At 61.3% G+C, this 21,047-nt stretch overlaps 1 protein-coding gene across 1 annotated transcript in view; it reads left to right on the forward strand.

Moving 5' to 3' along the window:
* NAV1 (neuron navigator 1) overlaps window positions 1-21,047 on the forward strand; it is a 208,674-nt gene that overhangs the window by 61,694 nt on the left and 125,933 nt on the right. Inside the window, exons 2-3 of the mRNA XM_059998871.1 lie at window positions 118-855; window positions 5,163-5,266. Of these exons, the coding sequence (XP_059854854.1) occupies window positions 149-855; window positions 5,163-5,266 (811 nt within the window). The 5' untranslated portion in view covers window positions 118-148. The remainder of the gene's footprint in view (window positions 1-117; window positions 856-5,162; window positions 5,267-21,047) is intronic.

Consider the following 21,047-nt stretch of genomic DNA (forward strand, 5'->3'; position numbering starts at 1 on the left):
GCACTTTCACGTGTGTGTTTGCAAGAGGTAGAGGGGTTCGCCTAGAGCTGGGCCCGAGACCGAATCAGGATGTGACTTCCCTAGGGCACCGCCTAACTGTCCGCATTCTCTCCGCAGCACAGTAGCCCTGCCGCCAGCCTTGCTGACCATGGACGGGACGGCCAGTGTGAACTCTGCCGGCCGCCCTCACTACGCCTCCTCCATCCCTGTGCCTCGAGCTGCTTCCCAGACCAGGATTCATACACCGACCGCCTCTCCCCAGCTGCGGCCGCACCAGGCCGGCCTGGCCCTGAGCCCGCAGCGGGCAGCCTCGCCAAGACTGGGCAAGCCGGGGGGCCCTTCCAGAGGCTCATCTCCCAAGGCCTCCCGGGGGAGAGCCTCCCCCAGGGCCTCTGGGGCAGCGAGAGAGTCAGCTGAGGGGGCTGAAGGCCTCGCCTGCTCCCCCTGGAGCAGTCCCAGGGCGACCCCCAAAGCAGCGCTCTCCAGCCGGGCTGGGTGCAGAAGCGCCGGGGAGACGCAGGGCGCCCAGGGAAAGAAGAGGGTGGCCCAGGAAGGGATTCTGACCCGCCAGACCCGGGGCAGGAGCCCCGCCCGCACCAGTTCTCATGCAGAAGCTCCCGAAGGTCGAAAGCCATCTAACCACCCAGGAAAAGATCAAAGAGATGTACCCTACAAAAGTTCTGGGGGCCCCAGGTCTTCGGAGCTTGATGCCCGGGAAGCTTCAGGGCCTCGCTCCCCGGTCTGCAGCCCCGTGCGGAGCGCACGCCCGCCGCCCGCCCCGGGGGTCATCAGCTTCTCCTCGGTCCATCAGCAGAGTCAGCCTGTCACCGCTACCGTGGCCCCCTTCCGCTACAGGTGAGCTGCGGAGCCCGCGGAGGGAGCGGGGCTGGTGGAGAGAATAGAAGGTGGGCGGGGCCTGGAGAGCTGGGGCGGGGTTAGGACCTTAACAGGGGGACCCGGACCCGACTCTGGGGACGCCGCCACAAAGAGGTTCAGCAGGAGGGTGCCCCCAACGCGGCCGTGCGTCAGGGTGCCGTGGCTGCCGAAGAGCCAGTTACCTGGGTAGGCGGGTAGGCAGGTGGGTCTCGCCCGACTCACCAGTGGGACAGCTGCCACCACTGAGTTAGACTGAGAGCACGTGACGGGCTGTGCCCCCAGCCCGCGGTCGCTGAAACCCCCACGGCCCCCCTGGCCGCCCCCACTGATGCCCTGCACCTGCCCGTCTGCTGCCCTCTCTCTCCACTTTCCACGCTGCCTGTGCGTATCTGTCCCCAGGGCGCTCGGACGTGCTTCTTTCTGACGTGGTCACGTTGGGCCACGTCACCACCGTCTGCAGTGGCCAGGCCACCGTTCATACCAGCATGGTTAACAAGCTAGCCTGTCCTGCTTTCTTCAGACACCACAAGTGGAGAGCACAGAAAAACGCTTCCATCAACTGTGGTTCTTTCATAAAAATATAACTCTTTACTGAAATGGCCACCTTAAGTAAGCGGCATTCTAATTCCTAAGTATGACACGGGTTAGAGATACTCAAATGCAAAGGAAGCGGCTTCCCGGCTAACCGAACGTCCTGGGTTTCCTCTCTGTGCTGATTCGAGGACAAGCTCTCCCACGGTTTGGGTGGAGACGCTCCCCGGACACTGGGTCTCCCGGGCTGGAGTGGCTGGGGTTGGTGAGGGGAGCTGCACCCTTCCCTCAAAGCCAAGAGTGTGATTTGACCCCTGAAAGGTCTTGGGCTCCCTTTCACCATGTAACAGACAGCTGGGCCCCAACACCTCGTCTGCACGTTCCACCTCCTCCAGCGCACTGCATTCATTCAGTTACGAACTCCACAGTTTAAAAGGACGTTGGTGCACGAAAATACATGGAGAGGAAGACGGACGGGTTGGTGAGGAATCCGAAAAGGTGTTACAGGAACGATTAACGGAGCCGAAGCAGTTTGCTTTGGAAGGGGAAGGCTGAGAGAGGGTCTGAGAGCTGTTTTGAAAGACGTGAAGGGTTGTCGTGTTGTAAGCTGACTTAGATTCACTTGGTGCGGCTCCAACGCCCTGAATCCACATCATGGTGCTTAGAAGGTAGAGAGACTCTTGAAGCTCAGGAGGAAGAACTTTCCAGCAGCTAGAGAGGCTCACAAATTACCCCCCGGCAGTGAGCTTCCAGGCACTGCAGGGACCCCGGTTACCCCACGACGGGAGCAGGCCTGCCCCGGGGACCCCTGCCCCTCAGAGCATCCCTTCCGCCTGGCACACCTGACACTTCTTCCCCGTGACCTCCTGGACTCCCATTCGTAGCTGATCAGACACCTTCCTGGGACTGGTTCTTTCCCATCCCTGACCTGCTTCCCTGCGGACTCTGGGACTTGCTTCTCCTCCCTGAGTTTCTTCCTGTTGAATCCATCTTTGGGGGAAAGTGTCTAGGCGTTCAGCTGTTCAAGATTTTACGTCATCTACCCTGCGAGCCCCCTGGCAGATGTAGAATCTGACGTCCTCCAGTAAGGTCGGGACTTTTTCCTCTGAATGTCTCAATGTGACCTGAACAGACAGGTTTCCTCCGCTCAGCAAACATCTGTTGCCTCTTTGGGTCGTAAACAGAAAAGTGTTGCACCACCGCAGCAGGGGTCTTCACCACCCCGCCTCCTAGACCTGCCCCTTCTAGGCCCCGGGTGAGGGTTGCAGGAGGGTTGTGGTTTGGGCAGGGGAAGATTGGGGCCAAGGACACCCCAGAGGCAACAGGTGAGAGCCGTGGGCACCTCTGCTGAGTGCCGGGCTGGGCCACCCCGGCAAGGACGCGCCATCGGCCCTGTAGGGTCACAGACACCCTGTTTTCACGGAAACTTAGCCCTGCGCCCTGCAACGCTCCAGCCCATTGCAGCAGCTGGGGTTGTCGGGCTCCAATCCCCATCCCCAGGCCCCTCCTGCCTGACCTGCTTCTCGGGGAACGAATCCAGCAGGTGTCTTCCCTGTCTCCTCAGCCGGTGCCTCTCAAGGGTCTGGGTGCGGCCCTTCCCCACGACCAGCCACAGTCTCCCTTTGGGCAGCCCGGCTCCCGGGACAGAGAAGGTGCAAAACGCCCTTCGGTCTGGGTCTGCTCGGGACCGTCTGCTTCCCTCAGATCTCCGCCCTCACTGCCCTCTGCCCTCTGCCCCCCGGGAGAAGAGCCCCAGCAGGGGTTTCTTTCCCCAAGGGGTTTCCCCTTCCCTCCCGGATGGCCTCCACTCAGACCCCAGTTAGGAGGGTGCGGTTAACGGGGTCAGGAGTGTCGGCGTCTGGTTCAACCTCCAAACAACATCTGGCATAGATGGTGCTGTCCTTTCCCGCTGGGACGGGAGGGGACATGGGGGCCTGGCCGTGCGGGGGAGATGCAGGAAGAGGACGTAAAAGTGTGCAGCTCGTGAGGTCGGAGCAGCTGAGGCTGCTTCCTCACTGACCCGGGATGGCGCTCCGGCCCGTGTGCCCCTCACTCACCCTGGCTCACGATGGCGGTGCCGGTCAGCACTACACAAGGTCTTCCTGTTCATAGCCGTGGTTCCTGCCTGCCTGCTCGGGGTCAGACGGTGCTTAGCTCTTTATGTGTGTGACGTTATTTGGTGAAATGTTTCTGCATGGCCTAGAATCCCCTTTCTCCCCCCATACACTGCGTTATTTATTTATTTAATTTTCGGCTGCGTTGGGTCTTCGTTGCTGCATGCGGGCTACTTTCCTTTGCTGTGCACGGGCTTCTCATTGCGGTGGCTTCTCTTTGTTGCGGAGCACAGGCTCTAGGCGCGCAGGCTTCAGTAGTTGTGGCACGCGGGCTCAGTAGCTGTGGCTCACGGGCTCTAGAGCGCAGGCTCAGTAGTTGTGGCTCACAGGCTTAGTTGCTCTGCGGCATGTGGGATCTTCCTGGACCGGGGCTCGAACCCGCGTCCCCTGCATCCGCAGGCGGACTCTCAACCACTGCGCCACCAGGGAAGCCCCTAGCATCCCTTATTTTAACAACCCAGGTTTATGCTCATTTCTTTGAAGAAACCTAGCAATTCCAGTTTTTCTTTGGCCCCTGGACATTTAACTGACAGTAGCCCATGGCGAGTGACCCCATCCTTCCCAGGGCAGCGGGGTCTCCTGCTTCCTCTGGGTTCCCCCACCCTGCTTGTCGCCGTCCCCGGCACAGGGGCCTGCAGACCATCGAGGGCTCCCGGCTGCCTGCGTGGCTTTGAGAGCCGGCAAACACCTCCCACAGCCCTGAACTCTCAGGCTGATCCGGGCCTCGAGGGCATCTCTTCCGCCCCGTGACCCAGTGAGGCCCAGAGTGGAGAGACCTGCTCTGCGTTACACAGCCAGAGTCCCGGCCATCTCGGTGCTGGAAACGGTCAAGACTGGAGAGAGAGGGAGGCAGGTTGACCCCCCGACCCCCCCCACCTGGCCCAGGCCAGGCATCGATTTCTCCTCCTGCGTCCCCCCCCACCCCGCCGCACCAAGCTGCCAAAGGGTCCATTTAGCTGTAGACGTGGGCGGGGCAGGCGGCCGGCTTGGAGAGCCTGGGTAATTGCCTATAATAAAAGCTCCTAGAGCCTTTGTTGCTGGGAGCGATAGCACAGTTGGGCTTGTGCTCGGAGGCCTGTGTGCACTTGGGAGATGGGGCCCGGAGACCTCCGCCTTCCTTCCTGCTGCCACAGAAGGCCGGGCGAGGACTCGGCCCCCCGGGCGTCGAGGTGACCCCGGCCTAGCCCGCCCCTCTTCCTCCTCCGACCTCCTTGCTGCCTGGACTCTGGGGTCCGGGCCCCCTGGGCTCTCCCGAGGGGCCAGTGACCTCAGCTGCAGACGGAGCCCCTCGCGTGGGTGCACGGCGCAGCCTGAGGGCAGGACACAGGCCGCGAGCTCGAGTTACCAGGGGTCCTTCCGCCCTGCGGACGCCCTGCGTTCACGGGACTCAGGGACCCTGAAGGGTGACTCCCGGGGGCAACAGGTGGCCCCCTGCCCTCGGGTGCCCCCGCCCCTGCCCCTGGCCTAACTTTGCCTAGAAGGCCCGCTGCCTGCCAGGGGAAGGGGCACACATATGCCCATTGGGGGGGCCGGCCCAGCGCGGGGGGCAGAGCACCACAGGGGAAGAACTGACCTCCAAGGGGAGAGCCTCGAGGCCAGGGCGGCCTCCGCTGTGAGTGACCACCATTCTCTGTCCCGCAGGGCGCAGACCGATCCGGAGCCTGGCCCCCTCCGCCAGGGCAGCTGGGCTGCTGATGGCTACTCCGGCCCCCCCAGCAGGACTGAGGAGAGCCTCTCGTGCGTGGGTAAGTGCTCTGGGGGCGCGACCTCCTCCTGGTGCGCCAGAACTTTCCCCACCGCCCCCAGGGGAGAAGCGGCCCCGCTTGACAGCCAGGCACCGGCGTGTCAGTTGCACTCGGAGCTCGTGCTGTGCTTGATTCAACACAGGGTCGCTCCACCAAACCCAGCAGCCCTGCGAGCTCGGGGCAGCGCAGGAGCCAGCGGGCTCCCTGCTTACCCAACGCCCAGGGTGGGTGTCGCTGAGGCCCTGACGGAAAGTGACGAGCTGGGAGACTGACAACCGAGAGCCAGGTCCGAGCCCAGCCCAGAACAGAGGAGGTGCTGGGCACCTGGCTGGGCCCCACGGCCTGACACCCGCCCCCTCCCCCAGGACCACTTTTAACGCGCCTTGGGTAGCAGAATGTGGGCCTTGCCAAGAGGGCCCCCAGAACTCGGCACGGCGGCCTCCCCCGAGCGCAGGGCCACGGCTGTTCTCAGGGCCTGTCCCGCCTCTGGCCACGGCAGGTGCTCAGTGGGGGGTCTCTGGATGGAGGGACGGTGAGGGGTGAGTGAGTGCCTCGTGGGCTGGGGGTTGGGTTCTAAAGGGGTCCGAGTCTAAACTCTTAGCGGGGCTTGGGTGTGTGTGTTGATTTTCTTGCAACATTAAAAAAAATCCCCGGAGGATGGCTGTGGTCACCCCAGAGGTACGTGAGACTCCGGGAACCAGCTCCATCCTTTCGTTCCCCGCAGGGTCGCTTGCCCCAGGACAGGAATGAACTTGCTTTTGGCAGAGCTGAGGTGGTCCACAGGATTTGTCTTACAGCTTCATCTCAGGGCCCTGCTCACAGTGGGCAAAGCTGGGGCTTAGAGCACAGCCTGACCCTGAAGTCGCCAGACGCCGGAGGTGGCAGCTCCTGCCTTCCCTGCAGGGCAGGTGGCCGGGGTCCATGTTGAGCCCTCTGCCGGCCTGGTCCCCGGCAGTGCTGGGAGTGGCAGCAGCCCCTCTTCCACGGCAAGCCCTGCCGAGGGGCTTCGTGGGGCAGAGACGGGCGTCTAGAAAGTCAGCCGTGCGCTTCCACAGCGGCACAGGCACAGGGGAAGCAGGGCACTGCAGGGACAGAAGGAGACCTCGGTTCCCTGGTACCAAAAGCCCATGAGTATCGGGATGCGGTAACCAGGAAACTATGCAAGCTCTATTTTTGCATCTGCAGTGTTGCGAGTGTAATGGCTTCCTTATGTGTGGGCCACATCATTAGGGCCTGATGGCCTCCGCCTACCCAGGTGCCCGCTCACCGTCGCCATGCCACGCGCGCAGAGAGGAATTTCACACTGACATCCGCTCACGCTGGCCCCGGGAGCACCGGGCTGCTCGGCTGGCAGGACACCCCTCGCCAGCTAGATGGGAAGTGTCTGGTGGATGGCAGGGGGGGGTTCTCTGTTGGGGGGGGTGCAGGGCAGCCTTGGGAGGTGGGCTTCACGGCGAGAAGAGAGCCCCCTGCCTCCCCCAAGCCTCCCGGGATGTGGGCAAGGCCCCCGCGCCACCTGTGCTCCGGCTGTAGCTGTGGTCACGGTGTCCGTCTTGGCCAAGGATACCCCAAGCTCTTTGACAGGTGGAACGGGGAGAGATTTGGGGTCTGCCTGTGCTTCGTGGGGGAGGGGCTCTGTTCTCTGAGCCCGAGGAAACGGAGGAGATGAGAGGAAGGGGGTCGGAAAGGAGGGCCTCACTCACTTGTTACTTCTCTCATTCAATGAAGAAACCACCAGGGAGCCAGCTTTGTGTAGCAGGAAGAGAATTTCCCATGATGACTTGCCACCGAGCAGGGCGCTAGGCGTGGCCTTCGTTTGTCCCAGTGTCCGTCCACCATCTACTGGCAGCTGCCCTGTCCTCCTCTGCCCCGGGCAGTGTAGGGGCAACTGTGCTGGTGCCCTGACCCTCCCCGTGCCCACCCAGCTATGCCAGGGAGAGCCTGGCACTGGTCCCCTGCTGACGCGCCCCTTGGTTGCCGTCAGCACAAACAGTGCCTGGGCCGCCGTTGGGTCTTAACTTGGAGAGTCGGGAAACCAGGGCCGATGTCGCCGGCGCCCACGTGTGAGGCCGTGTGCGAGGGACCGGAAGGGTCGCCCCAAGGTCGACACAGGCGTCTTAATCACTTCCACTTCGTGGCGTGTGTGAGCGCTGAGTGGGCAGGGAACGAAGGGGCCTTCCCTCGTCCTCACACCACGTGTCACTGGGGAACGGGCCCCCCTCGCCCGGCCCCCGCCTGGCTTCCCACACGAGGCCGAGGGGCCCGGGAGCCAGCCTCGCGCTGGGCATGGTCGCATTTCTCCTTATCCCTCTCTGTTGTTGAGCCGACTCCATCTTTAAACCACAGTCAAGTTTTCCACGTCGTGTGGGTTTGGGAGAGAAGACTCCAGATCTGGTGTGTCTTCCCAGGCAGGAGCGAGGCTGGAACCTCCCTCGGGGAGGGTTTGCTCTGGGCCCCCAGGTGGCCGCATGCCCACCAGGCTCTCCCGGGACTGCAGAGGACTTGGGCTCGAAGGCCCTGGGGGTCAAAGCTGTAACGGACTATAGCTTCCCCCAAGCCCGGCCTCAGTTTCACTGGGGAGAGAGAGGCCCAAGGAGGGAGGAAGGCCTGCTCAGGGCAGCGTGCGTGGTTCGTGACAGCTGAGCTGAAACTGGGACCACTGCCTCGGACTCCCCAGATGCAGGGAGGACCAAATGCTGATGAGCTATTATTGAGCACTTACTGTGTGCAAGGCCCGGTGCCAGGCTCAAAGTCCTTGTAAGCACGTTACACACGCTCTGAGGCGGAGCCACTGCTCTGCTGTAGATGAGTGAGCTCGGCTCAGAGAGGTTACGCAAACAACTTGTCTGAGGATGCACAGCGCTAGGATTGGAGTCCAGGTCACCCTCTTCCGGGGTCACCCCTGCCTTCCCGTCTGCTGCCGGTTGCATGGTTCAAGCTCAGCTGGGTCTCCCTCCCTTCTGCCAGGCGGCGGGAAGGGGATGGGCCGGTGAGCCAGTTCCCGCGAGCCAGTCCCCGCCACCACCTCCCCCGACCTGAGCCAAGCCCGGGATGCCGCTGCCTCTGCCTCCCAAGCCTGTGTCCTTCATGCTGCGTTCACACCACCACCACCCCCGCCTCCGGACCCCACTTCACGTTTCCACCCTCTGGGGAGTTTCGGGCTGAGCCGGGCCTGTGTCCCAGCCATCCGTGGAGAGAGGACGCACAGACAATCGACTAGAAAACACAGCGCAAGCTCAGGGCAGGCGCTATGAGCTGTGTTCTCGGGGCTCAGGCGGGTCAGGGCCGCTGTAGGGCTGGAGGGGCACAGAGCTCGGGGATAAACAGAGTAGGCGTCTGCGATGGAGCAGCCTTCCAGGACCTGGGACAGGAGGTCGTCGTAACACTGAATGGCAGTGCCGACTCCACTGGGCTTCCTCTGAGCCAGGCACTGCCCTACGCGCCTCTGGTCCTCCCAACGCCTGGGCGGGGTGGGGACCCACACCTCTGCTGGCATCGGGGCCTTGCTGCTTGCTGGCTGTGCGGGCTTGGCCTGTTCCTAGTCTCTCTGTGCCTGTGTCACGACACCCACACCTTCTTCCAAGGGTTTTGAGGGGATAACACGCACCCGTGCGAGCCAAGTGCCGCGAAGCTCTGCCCGGCACACGGGAGCCGCTCAGCGCATGCTGGGCACGACCTGCTGCTGCCCTGGGGTGGGGAGAGGGCCATTCCTAATGTGCCCACCTTACAGGTGACAGAAGGGTAGGGGACATCCCAAGGTGGTCCAGCCAGGATTGGAGCCCAGCCTTCAGAGGTCACGCTCTGGGCCAGCCCTGCCATGACCTCCCTGGGGGCAGGGGACACGTCCCTGGGCACCGAGGGAGGCCGGGGAGGCTGTGAGATGACCAGTGAGACGGGCCTGGCTCGGGGAGGGCCGCAGAGGGAGAGGCCAGGTAGTGAGGTCATCCAGGGTAGCCTGCTGAGCGGGGTGTGGTACCTAAAAACTGGAGGCATCTGGATTCTGTTTCTTTGGCGGAGGGGAGGGGGAGGGGGGAGCCTGGGGGACTTCTCACATCAGCGTTTGGCTGGGAATGGGGCTCACCTCCAGCAGCCCAGGCCCCCCAGGACTACCACCCACGAGCACTCGAAAAGCAAGGCACAGGGCCGGCAGGGCCTAGCTTCCCTGCTTCCTGTTCTGCCCAAGAACACAGGGCCCCTGTGTCGCCCAACTCCACAGAATTATACCCATTCACCAAATTTTTATCTAGCACCAACTACATGTCAGGCACTCCTCTAGACACTTGGGTACATCCAGGGACAAAGCAGGCACAGACTTTGCCCAGTGGAGCTTCTGTGGCTGTCGAGCTGTGCAGTGTTCAGCCTGTGCAACTGTACATGAGCTGCACAGAAGCCCCGTGGTGGAGAAGCCCCAGCTCTGGAGTGTGCGTGCATCCTAGTGAGCGAGGACAGAGCTCTGGCTTCGGGACTCCCCCTGAGAATGTGAGCAGCGGCCACCTTCAGTGCTGGGAAAGCCGGGGTCTTTGTTGCTGGGAAGGATGGTGGGAGGGAAGGTGATAAACATCCCCTGTGGTTTTCCTGGAGCTTCACCCCTGTGTTCCATGCCTGTCTGTCCTGGACTCAGCTCCTCTCTGCAGGGCTTTGAGATTCGACTCTCCAGCCTCAGATGAACTGCTTGCATTCTTCCTAGGAGATCCTACCCTGTTCATTCCTCCGTGCGCCTGTGGGCCGTGGGCGGGTCCTGAGGATAAGGACGCTTACTGGGAGGAGGTGGGCCTGGTCACTGGGAATCTCTCCAAATCAGACCACCCCATACAACTTCAGGGCAGTTATTCGGGGAGCTGGGGTCGCGGGGCAGCTAGAAATCTCAGCCGTGGGAGGAGCTGTTTGCTAGGCTCCCACCACTGTCCCTCTGTGACCGGTGGAAAGACCTCGCCTCCAGGGTTCCCTTAAGACTTGGTTTCACAAGGCTTTGCCCCCTCCCCGCGGGCAAAGGTGGGTTCGTCCTTTCCTAACTTCTGGGGAGGCCCAGGCAGGTGGAGAGCACCCTCCAGGCCAGTGACATGCAAGGCTTCAGTCCCGCCCTGGGCACCACTGAATGGGCAGAAATGGGCGCACAGCATCCCTGCCCACAGCTCCCCCACCCCCGTGATTACAGGGTTAGGGTCCCCGCTGAGAGACACCCCCCCACACAAGAATATGCCCAGCAGCCCGCCCAGAAGGAGCTCTGGGAGACACAGTGGAGAGTGAGGGGACACGGACGCAGTGACCAGGACGATTAAGCTGAGAATCACCCCTGGTCATAACATTCGTCCACACGAGTCCTCTAAGAGGCAGCCCGGATCAAAGCCCTGCCTTCCTGTGCATTATTCCTGGGTTAGGGGTCGGGGGCTTCAGAGGCAGCTGAAGATAGTTAAAGGGTCCGGGCAGAGGGAGGGCGGGTGGGCATGGGGTCGCCCAAGCCCTGGGGGCGGGGAGGGCAGGGAAGCACCTAGCTGTCCCTTCTCTCAAAGGGCGGGAGGGAAGCCAGCAGGTTCTGGGGGGAGAAGGGCTGAGGTCAGAGAGGGAAGGGACTTGCGGCAGGAGGGAGGCTCAGGCCCAGGGCCAGTGGAGCCCGGCAGCCCAGGTTGACAGTCCAGGGCAGGAGCTGGACCCCGTGAGCTCCTGCATCCTTCCCGCCTGGGAGGTGGGCGTGTGCAGCGGGGAGCAGAGGAGGGGAGCGTCTGGGGAGGAGGTCAGGCTATAGGGAGGTGGAGTCCTCAGCCCGCACCAGTGGGTATTCTGGGCATCTGCAGGGCAGTTTGTAAGTGCCAAGCGGTCACCAGTGAATAGTCCATTACCATTCATTGAGACAGGAGCCATGGCATTCTTCTGTTACGTTTAATGCCTTGTTTAAAAACCTAACAAAACTCTAATAGAGTTGCCATCTGAGCGGCCACCGGATGGGAGTGTATCTCCAGGTGGGAAGAGGCCAGGTTCGTTAACTCAGCCGGCCCGGCCCTCCCCGGCCCAGGTGGGCAGAGCTTTCTCCTTTCTCTTAGAGCTGTCCTTAATTTTTTTGGCATCAAGGACCTCTTTCAGAAGCCGCTGGACACTCAATCCGCCTCCCAGACAAATGGACGTATTCACAGCACAAAACTTGCATTTGATGGTAGCTTTTATGGGCCTTCTGTGTCTGGTCTGTGAACCCAGACTAAGAAATTCTGCTCTGCGGCAGTGATATCATCACAGCGCTGGCCAGACAACCTGGGTTTGGGCCTTGTGTTTTTCCTCATCTGGCTTTTGGGTTTCTTGGCCCACAGCAAGGTAATAGGATTGATTACAAACGGACCAGTCTGCCCTAAAGCAGAAAACTGAGTAAGATTATCTTTGAGGTTCTTCTGACCTTAGAACAGCCAATCCTGCACGGACGGGTCAAAGCGGACTGTAGGTTCGCCTGCATCAGAGGACACATACATACAGGTAGTTCATGGGCCTCCGTCCCACATGACACAGGGCACAGCCAGCGCACGCCACCCTCCCCCTGCCCTGGCAAGAGTTCCTGCCCGCCACCCCCCACCTCTCAGGCCTGCGGTTGCCACGACGACCGATGGTTGCTCCTGGTCTCAGGATGGTGTACCTGGGCCTTGCAGAGCTCCTCTGAGGCCCAGCAGGGGTGTGGGCACGGTTGCCACGGCAACATAGAAGCCAAGCCCGCGCGGGAAACCTCCAGACTTCTTACCCTGGTCTCTGCATTAGCCGGGAGCAGGTCTCAGGAGGACTCAGACCGAGTCCTCCGGGTCAGGTGCTTCCTCCTGCCTCTCCCTGCTGGAAGCCCACCTCCACCCCGGCCTGACTTCCTGACCAGCTGAAGGGCAGAGAATGTGGGCATTCTCTTAAGGCCACATAGCGAGTCCTGAAGAGAACCCGAGACCCCCAAGACTCGGGAATAAGGAAGTCCCCAAGGGGTCCTGGATGTGTTAGGGCTGCCAGGTCCCCTGCAAGTGACAAGGATCTCAGGACAGAGGTCCCGAGGCTGAGCCACGAAGGGCCCATGGTGCTGTGGACAAGGGGCCGTAAGAGGAATCCTCCACCCTGTCCCCCAGCCCCAGTATTCTGCGGGCCAGTCCGAGTGTGACTGCAGTCCTGGACCCAGGCAGACCCCAGGTGCGGTGGGCATCCGGGCTCCAGGAAGCTCCTGGCTGGATAGGTCGTCCTTCCCAATCCCCACACCCCCTCCAGGACCCAGGCCTCCTTTTGGGATCACGTGCAATTATTGAGCAAGTCCCGAGAAACAGCAGGAACTTGTGGGAAGTTGTGAGACCCGCAGATGTGTGTTCAAGTTCTGATCCCACCAGCAGCCTGCTGGGTGACCTTGGGCAAGCATACTTCTCTGTATAATGAAGATAATGAGAGTCCCCGCTTCAGGGGGTTTGACGGAACAGTGCAAGTGACAGGTCTAAGAGGGTCTGCTTAGTGGCGGTAAAGACCCCCTTCCCCGCGGCTCCACAAGCATCAGTGAGCCCTTTTTTTTTTTTTTTTTTTTTACGGTACGCGGGCCTCTCACTGTTCTGGCCTCTCCCGTTGCGGAACACAGGCTCCGGGCGCGCAGGCTCAGCGGCCATGGCTCACAGGCGCAGCCGCTCTGCGGCATGTGGGATCTTCCCGGACCGGGGCACGAACCCGCGTCCCCTGCATCGGCAGGCAGACTCTCAACCACTGCGCCACCAGGGAAGCCCAGTGAGCCCTTCTTAACAGCTCCATGTAGGGAGACGTCGTCGTCAGCCCAGGCTGCTTTAACGAAAGTACCGTAGACCAGGCGGCTTAAACAACAGAAATGTATTCCTCACGGTTTTGGAGGCTGGGAACTCCAAGGTCAAGGTGCCAGCCCTTTCAGTTCCTGGGGACAGCTCTCTTCTTGTCTTGCAGACAACCGTCTTCTCGCTGTGTCCTCACCTGGCTCAGAGGAAGCAGGCGCCCTGGTGCCCCTTCTTATAAGGGCACTAATCCCATTGCCAGTTCTCCGCCCTTGTGACCTAATCACCTCCCAAATGCCCTATCTCCAAATACCACCACACTGGGGATTAGAGTTTCAGTTTATGAATTTGGGGGGATACCAACATGCAGTCTATAATGGGGGGCTTACAATTTAGCTAGAGGGGGAGGATCTCTCCCTAGGATACAACTGGGCAGAATTTGACTACGTGGCACCCTGACTATAATCGGTAGAGAGGAAAGTTCAAGATAAGCGTGGGATGTAGTCAGAGAAGGCTTCCTAGAGAAGGCGGCTCCAAGGCTGGGCCTTGAAGGGTGAACTGGACTTGAATTCACATAAGAGAAGGCATCGGGGAGAAGAGCAGACACAGCCAAGGCGCAGGCGTGGGGCTTGGCCTGGACCGGAGGGTGGGTAGGAGAGCATCAGAGAGCAAGGCTCCCGGGGGCGGGAGAGGGAGGCCGAGTGCTGTGTGTGGGTCCGCACTGGCCTCTGTGGCGGCTGATACCAGAGGGTGGGGGGCAGTCCTTCCCTGGGGAGCCACCCAGCTCACCTCCGCCCGCCATCACGGAGTTCCGGCTTGAAATGGAGAAGGAGGGCGTCAGCGCTCAGGGGGCCTGGGCGGGGTGCTTCGAAGAGCAGGAACCCAGTGTCTTGCTGTGCATGCCCGGCTCCCCTGCCGAGGAACGGAGGTCCCGTGATCTAGCCTGGGGGTCAGGGTGCTTGGGGGCGTTAGGGGGCCACAGCCCAGCCCTAAATCGGACCTCACCTCCTGGGTCTCAGGCCCTCGGCCACAGTCCCCACTCCCTGTGGGGCTGCACACCCGGAGCACCCAGCCTCTGAGCAGAGGACCTATACCCTCCCAGCCCAGGAGAGCCCTGCCCTCCAGCTGGGGACACTGGGCTCAGGCTCAGGCCCTGTGTCCCCCCTGGGCTCGTGTCGGCCCCCCTACTTCACAGGATGAGCAGGCTCACCCCCGTCCTGTTGGCACGGAGGCTCAGGGCAGATGCGTCCAGGCTGCTGTGAGCTCCCAGGAACGTGGGCTGGAGTTAGACTTCCGCAGCACCCTCAGCCTCCCGGAAGTGCTCCCTGAGACGCTGGGCCAGAGGCAGACTGGGGCCCATGGTCCCTGGCTCCACTCCCAGCCTTGGGTTGGCTGGGCCTCATTTTCCCCAGCACAGGCAGACAGCAGATCTCTGCTGGGCCCACACTCCTGACCTTGGAGCCCATGGGAAAACCCCCCAACCCTGAAGCTTAGGGAGTCTCCTGGGACCAGAGAGGCGGAGCCAGGGCCCTGCAGAGTCCACAGAAACGTCTCAGCTACCAAGGCCCTGGAAAGCAAAGGCTGGGAGGAAGCAAGAGGATCAGTCTGGGAGGGCTTCCTGGATGAGGTGCGAGCCAGCTGGTACATCCATGCTGGACCACTGTGTCCACCGGCTCTTCTTCTCCTCCAGGTGGCCCGGGAGGGTGGGGGTCACGTTCCTGGCGGGACTGCTAGGTGCGCGAGGGAACGTGAGGACTTCTTGCCCACTCCCGCCCTGTCCCCCAGAGGTGTGCAGGGCAGAGATGGGGGAGGAGAGGGTCTCAGCTGTGCCCCGTCCCGAGGTCACAAGAACTGGAGCTTCCTCCAAGGGGCAGAGGGAGGGTCTGCCGGCCTCCCCGCAGCCCGGGGCTGTAGGGAAGGGAGGGAAGATGTGGCTGGGACGCTGTCCCCGGGCCTGGCTGCCGTTCAGCACCAGCTGCGCTGTCTCTCACCACGGGTACCGAGAGGTCACTGCTGTTTACACTCAACACACATCTGCTCTGAGTCACGCATTCATTCATTCCATCAATCGTCATTCATCAAATATTTCTGAGAGCCCACTGTGTGCAAAGAGCCGTGATGGGTTCTGGGAAAAGTTCATGGTCAGTAAAGCCAACCGAGGGTGGATCCTTGGGAATCACAGATGAGTGGATAAAGGATGCTGGCTGGATGCCGGGAAATGATTGCATTGGCTGCAGTAAGCGCGTGGGTGAGTCTGGAGCGGAATCGCACAGGAGGGCCCTTTGGTGTTGAGAAGGGCCAGGAGGAGAAGCAGAGGCTCTAATCGTCTTTCCACGCCAGCTCCTCCTGAAGTCTTTGCGACCTTGACTGACAGCAACCCCAGGCCTAGAACTGTCCAGGCCCCAATCCTTGGGGTCTCAACCCAATCCTTGACCCCTCTCTTTCCTAAAGACCCACCTCTGGTCCATCAGCAAACCCTAACGGCTTCAAAAGATGCCCAGCGTTGACCATTCCTCACCACCGCCAAAGTCACCACCAGTTCCAAGCCACCATCCTCCCTCACCTTGATTTTTGCAGTCTGCCCAGGAGCCCCGTCCAGCAGCCAAGGGACCCTTCCGAGGGGGAGCCAGGCTGTGCCAGTCCTCTGCTCCAAGCCTGCCGGGGGGCTCCCATCTCACTGAGCGAAAGGCCAAGGGATGACCTCTGAGGCCTCCGCACACTGGCCTCCATCACATCCTGACCTCACTGCCTGCCGCCGGCCCCGTTTTTTTCTCTCTAGCAGATGTGCCTCTGATCTTGCGATTCTCCGAACACACCAGGCACACCCTGCCTCAGGGCTTTGCCTGGGCTGTTCCCTCTGCCTGGAAACCTCTTCCCCAGATATCCGTAGAGATTGTCCCCTTTCTTCTTCGGATCTTTACTCAAATGAACCTTCTCAGTAAAGCCTTCCTTGGTCACCGAATCGGAGAGTCACCCCCTGCCCACAGCGGTTTCACATCCCCTTCCTGCTTTGTTCCTTCTCCTCAGCACTTCTCAGCAGCTGACATTTCTGTCTACTGCCTGTCCCTCCCAGTGGAGTGGATGTCCCATGAGGACAAGAGTTTTTGTCTGTCCTGTCCTCTGCTGCACCCGCAGCACCTGTCAGAGCTGGCGTGTGGAGGCGCTGAGCAGATGTAAGCACTGGGAGGCTGGCCGTCCAGCTGCAGACGAGACACCACTCGGGCATCAGCCACCTCCGCGGCCTCCAGCCTGGCCTCGTCAAAAAGTCCCTGCTGAGAGGTGGAAGGACATGGGGGGTCGGTGACATGGAAGAGAAAAGGGCAGAAGGAAGTGGGCATCAGTGGCTCGAGGGCTTTCCACAAAGGTGGAGGTGTCGGGAGGTGATGGAGGACCTCATCACAGGGGTCAGGTGGGGACACCTTAAAGAAGGTGCTTGTCGCTCAGCCCCTGGCCCAGGGTGGGTGGGCTGGTGCCCAGCCCCTGCTCTCCAGATCCTGACTGTGGGCATAGAAATCAAGAGAACCCTCCCCTCTTCTCTGCTCTGCCCTTAGCCCTTGAGGGAACCAAGTGTGGACTCGCCTGCCCACTCCCCCTGCCTCAGATCCCACCTTCTCCCAAGGTCACCTTTCAAGGTCAACCAGGTGGGGGCAGCCTAGCCCTCCTTCCCAACTTCTCCTCTCTTCCTCACTCCCCACCCCCCAAAATGCTCTCTCAAACCCAGGGGCAGATCCCAGAACGCCCTCCCACAAGCAGGCCTGCATCCGTTTGCAGTCACGGGAGAGGGATGTAACATCACACTGCATGCCTGTCCTTGGCCGTGTGCCCGTATCTTCATTCCTCGAGTTGCTTTAAGTTATCGGTCAACAGATGTGGTCAGATCGCTCATCCCACACCCACTGCAGAGACTGCCAATGCCTTTGGAGACAGAGGAGTGGGGTGATGAGCGGTTTCGGGGGGCTGGAGATTGGGGACTTTCATGATTCCAAACCAGCGTCCTTCCCGAGTCCCCTCTGAAGCCCAGGCAGGGTCCAGTCCCCGGCACCCACTCCCTGCCCAGCCGGGCCTCTGCCTCCGCACACAGATCCTCGCCTTCTCTCTTCATTGGACCCTCCCGGCCAGGGGGTCCTGCAGAGTGGGGCGAGGGGACGGGGCAGGGTGGGAGGGGCTCCAGTCTGGGATTGGGGGTGCCGTGACAGGGCAGGATCCTCTCTTTTTAGGAATCACTTGAGGAAGCATATATTGGCTTTATCGACTGATGCTGGAATGGCTGTTGCCACGGCAGCTGAGGGCTCCCACTGCAGTAGAGGATGGTGGGAAACTCAGGGGATGTGAAGGGAATAAAGAGAGCCGCCAGACAGAGGGAGAGGCCTCACTGGGGAGCGTCTCTAAGTTCCAGGATGCCAAGATGACGCTTTAAAGGGACCACCCCGTGATCACAGCAACACCCTTTAGAGAGGGACGGTGGGAAGGTGAGCACGGAAGGTGTTTTCTGCCTCATAAATCGGCAGGTGGTGTTTCATGCAGAGGGAGGATGGAGGGGGTCTGGTGCCTCTCTTGTGGAAAACCTTCTTTTCTAGAAGGAGGCAAATTTTCAGGAGCTGTTTATTGAAGCAAGGGGACGGGCACGGGGTTTGGGGCATGTGATATCCCTCGGGAGGAGACACAGGGGAATAAAGAGAGGGGGCAGGGACCAGGCTGAAACACGGGAGCCGATGAGGAAGGAAGGAGGATCAGGTCCGGGGCAGTGGGAATCCAGGGACCAGGAAGCGCAAGTGGACAGCGCAACAGGTGGAGTAGTGTCAGAGCAACTCCAGGCACTGATGTGGGAGGAGGGAACCTACAGACATGGGTACCAGAGACGAGGGGCCGGAGGAGGCGCCGGACCTTGTGTACAGCAGCGCGCACCGGCTGGACCACAGCGCAAATCATGCCCTTCGGCCAGACGGCAGCCAGTTCATTTCTCCTTGTCTGCTAAGGAGAGTGAATTTATGTGCAGGAGGAGAATGTACACAAACAAGCAAACTACTGCAGCCTGGTACCTTAGGGAACAAGTGTCCCCAGACTGTCAAGCTGCCCTTTTTAGGGATGGTGAGATTCCCCCGTGACTGAATTAGCTGTGTCTTGTGCAAACTGGAGGAGACCCCTGAGTAAGGATGAGGACTTCAGAAGCGATTGTGATTTCATGAAAAGTGGCCTGTGTCGGGGGAGGGAGCGCATGATCACCCAGACCTTTGGCACCGACGATGGGACTGGATCCCCTCCTTGAGCTGGGATCTTGTGTCTGGGCTTAAGCATGAGTGTCTCGCGTGTGACCAGAGGGAAGATTTCCTGACTGGCCTCCTCCTTTGGGCACTCTCTGTGCCCGGACCAAGTTCTGGCATGAAACCACTGAAGTCCCTTTACCCATCCATTTGCTTCTCACTCCCTATCTGAAATCGCCATCCCAGCCTACCTGAGTCTCCTAAGTGCTGGACACAGGCCCAGAGGCCAGTCTGCATTGTGCCGGGGGACCTTCTAGTGAACGTGCACTCGCTGCCCCTGACCCTGCACCCGCCCCCCATTTGAACCCTTCCCTATTTACACTGCATCCTACTCCAGGAAGCCTCTGAGATTTCCTCCACCTATTCTCCCACCTGCCAGCACGACCTCTTACTCCTATGCTCATACGTACTGGGAGCCTCCTACGTAAGTGCCAGACCCTGGGGTTACAGCATCAGTGAGACAGCCAGGAGCTCTGTTCTCCGGGGTTGGGAGTCTCCCCCTTGTCATTCCTGTAATCAGTATACACCCACCTCCGTCTGTCTGCCTGCAGTGAATGTGGTGATGTGCTTGACATTGCTGTTTCCCATGAAAAGGAGTATTATTCTCCCAGGTCTTGTAGTGCTATCTTGCATGTCCTCCCAGACACTGAGTTCCCTGAGGGCAGAATCGCCATCTTTCTGTTTCTCCAGTGCCCAGCCAAGGGTCCACGTTTCTTACCAAACACCCCTCTGCCTGAGACGTCAGTGCTCAGTACCGCGGTCAGTGCATCCTCTCTGCCATGACACCTGGACTTGCAGACTTTACAGTGTCTCAGTCCAGGCCTGGGATGATGGAAGACAGAGTCCTGGGGACAGGACCCAGGAGCCGTGCGGGGAGCAGGCCCGGAGCACAGCCCTCAGGCCTCCAAATCCACGTTACCAACACAGCGGCAGCATCTGCTCCACCAAGGTGCCGAGAGACACGGCTCCGTCCCTGAGAGCGTGGGTGCCGGTGGGGGAGACGGACGCGTACACAAATGCCCCTCACACCAGGCAGGCTGTGATGAGCGCTAGCGGAGTGCGTGAAGCAGGAGACTCCGATTCTAGGGTGAAGGGGGGCCTGGGGCTAGAGAGATGGAGGTTGGGGATGAAGTGGGCAGGTATCCGATGGCCAGTGCTTTCTGGCAAAGGGTTCTCAGGGCTGTGCCTTCCCCAGTGTGTGGCTCCGCCGGGGCCCACTCCTCCCTTTCTCCTGTCCCTCACTTTCTTGCCGGAGGACCGTTTTGCTTAGGCAACTTGGCCCTGACCTGGGAGGCCGTGGAGAATGGGCAGTGTCGCCCTCTGCTGAGGGACAGCCCCATGCAAACGGCTGCCTGCTCAGTCAGCCTCTAGCCTCCAGTCCCCCCTCGACCCCATCTCTCTTCCCAGGGCCCGGGGGTCAGGGAAGGGAGAAGGGCTATAGGAAAATGTCTTTTTTAAGCGCTCTGCAGGCTCCACTGGAGGTGTGGCAGGCAAGGGACCAGGGCTCAGCTTCTCCTGATGCCCTGGGGTTGACAAAGCGCTTTGCAGGTCCAAAGTCCCTTTAGCTCTTAAGCTGGTACTGTAACCACCGTGAGAGAAGACGGGGGAGGGGGTGCAGTGACTTTGACAAGGTCATACAGTCATTGGTAACCCAGTCTCCGGATCCCGAGAGTCAGGCCTTGCCTGCAGCGCCCTGAGGCCCCTGCCCAGTCAACCCTGGGTCTTCCCAAGCCACCCTCGTCCACCCCCTGCCCCCGTCCTCCGGAAGCACCCCGCACTTAAGGAGAGCAGCCTGGAGCCTCAGAGACGGAAGGCAAGAGGGGGGCCGGGAGTTTCCCAGGCGACCTGGATATTTTCTCCACGCTCGCCGCATCTCCCCCCAGGCCTCACGAGCCCACTCTCCCTCCGCGTCCCGAGCCGCCCCGTCTCAGCCCCTTTTACCCGCACGCCCACACCAGCTCAACGGAACCTTTCCACCGCCCCCCCCACCTCCGGGCTTGGCAGGGGGCAACCCGTGCCCCGGAACCTGCCCGCCTCGGCGGGGAAAGCGATGAGAAGACCGGGTCGAATCCTTCATCTCCCCCTACCCACTACTCATCCGCCCCTGGCTCTCGGCTGCAGATACCACCCCCTCTCCAGCCAGAAATAGACTCTTCTCCCCCACCTCCCGGCGCTCGCGCACACCCCTCCCCCCCACCTCCCGGCGCTCGCGCACACCCCTCCCCCCCCACCTCCCGGCGCTCGCGCACACCCCTCCCTCCCCACCTCCCGGCGCTCGCGCACACCCCTTCCCCCCGCCTCCCGGCGCTCGCGCACACCCCTCCCCCCCCCGCCTCCCGGCGCTCGCGCACACCCCTCCCCCCCACCTCCCGGCGCTCGCGCACACCCCTCTCCCCCCACCTCCCGGCGCTCGCGCACACCCCTCCCCCCCATCTCCCGGCGCTCGCGCACACCCCTCCCCTTCTCCGCCGGCTCCTCCGCCTCCCTCCTCCTTCCTGCGCTCCGAGCCGCAGCCCGCAGCCTCCGCTCCCGCTGGCGGGCGGCGCGCGACCCACGGGACCCACCGGCCGGCGGGCGGAGGGGCGGGCGGGGGACCGGGTCCGGCGCCGGGCAGCTCCGAGCGCCGGCCAGCTGCGGGGCTTGCGTTCTTCTTTGATTGATTTTAAGATTTTGATTTGTATTTTCCCCGCCCCGCCCCTTTTCCTCCGACCCCGCCCCATCGCTCCACGGCTTCCGCGCTCCTTCCCTTTCCCCGGCTTCCTTCTTCGCGTTTCTTTCCCCTGCGCC

This window comes from Delphinus delphis, chromosome 1 (genome assembly GCF_949987515.2).
Source record: "Delphinus delphis chromosome 1, mDelDel1.2, whole genome shotgun sequence".
Lineage (NCBI taxonomy): Eukaryota > Metazoa > Chordata > Mammalia > Artiodactyla > Delphinidae > Delphinus > Delphinus delphis.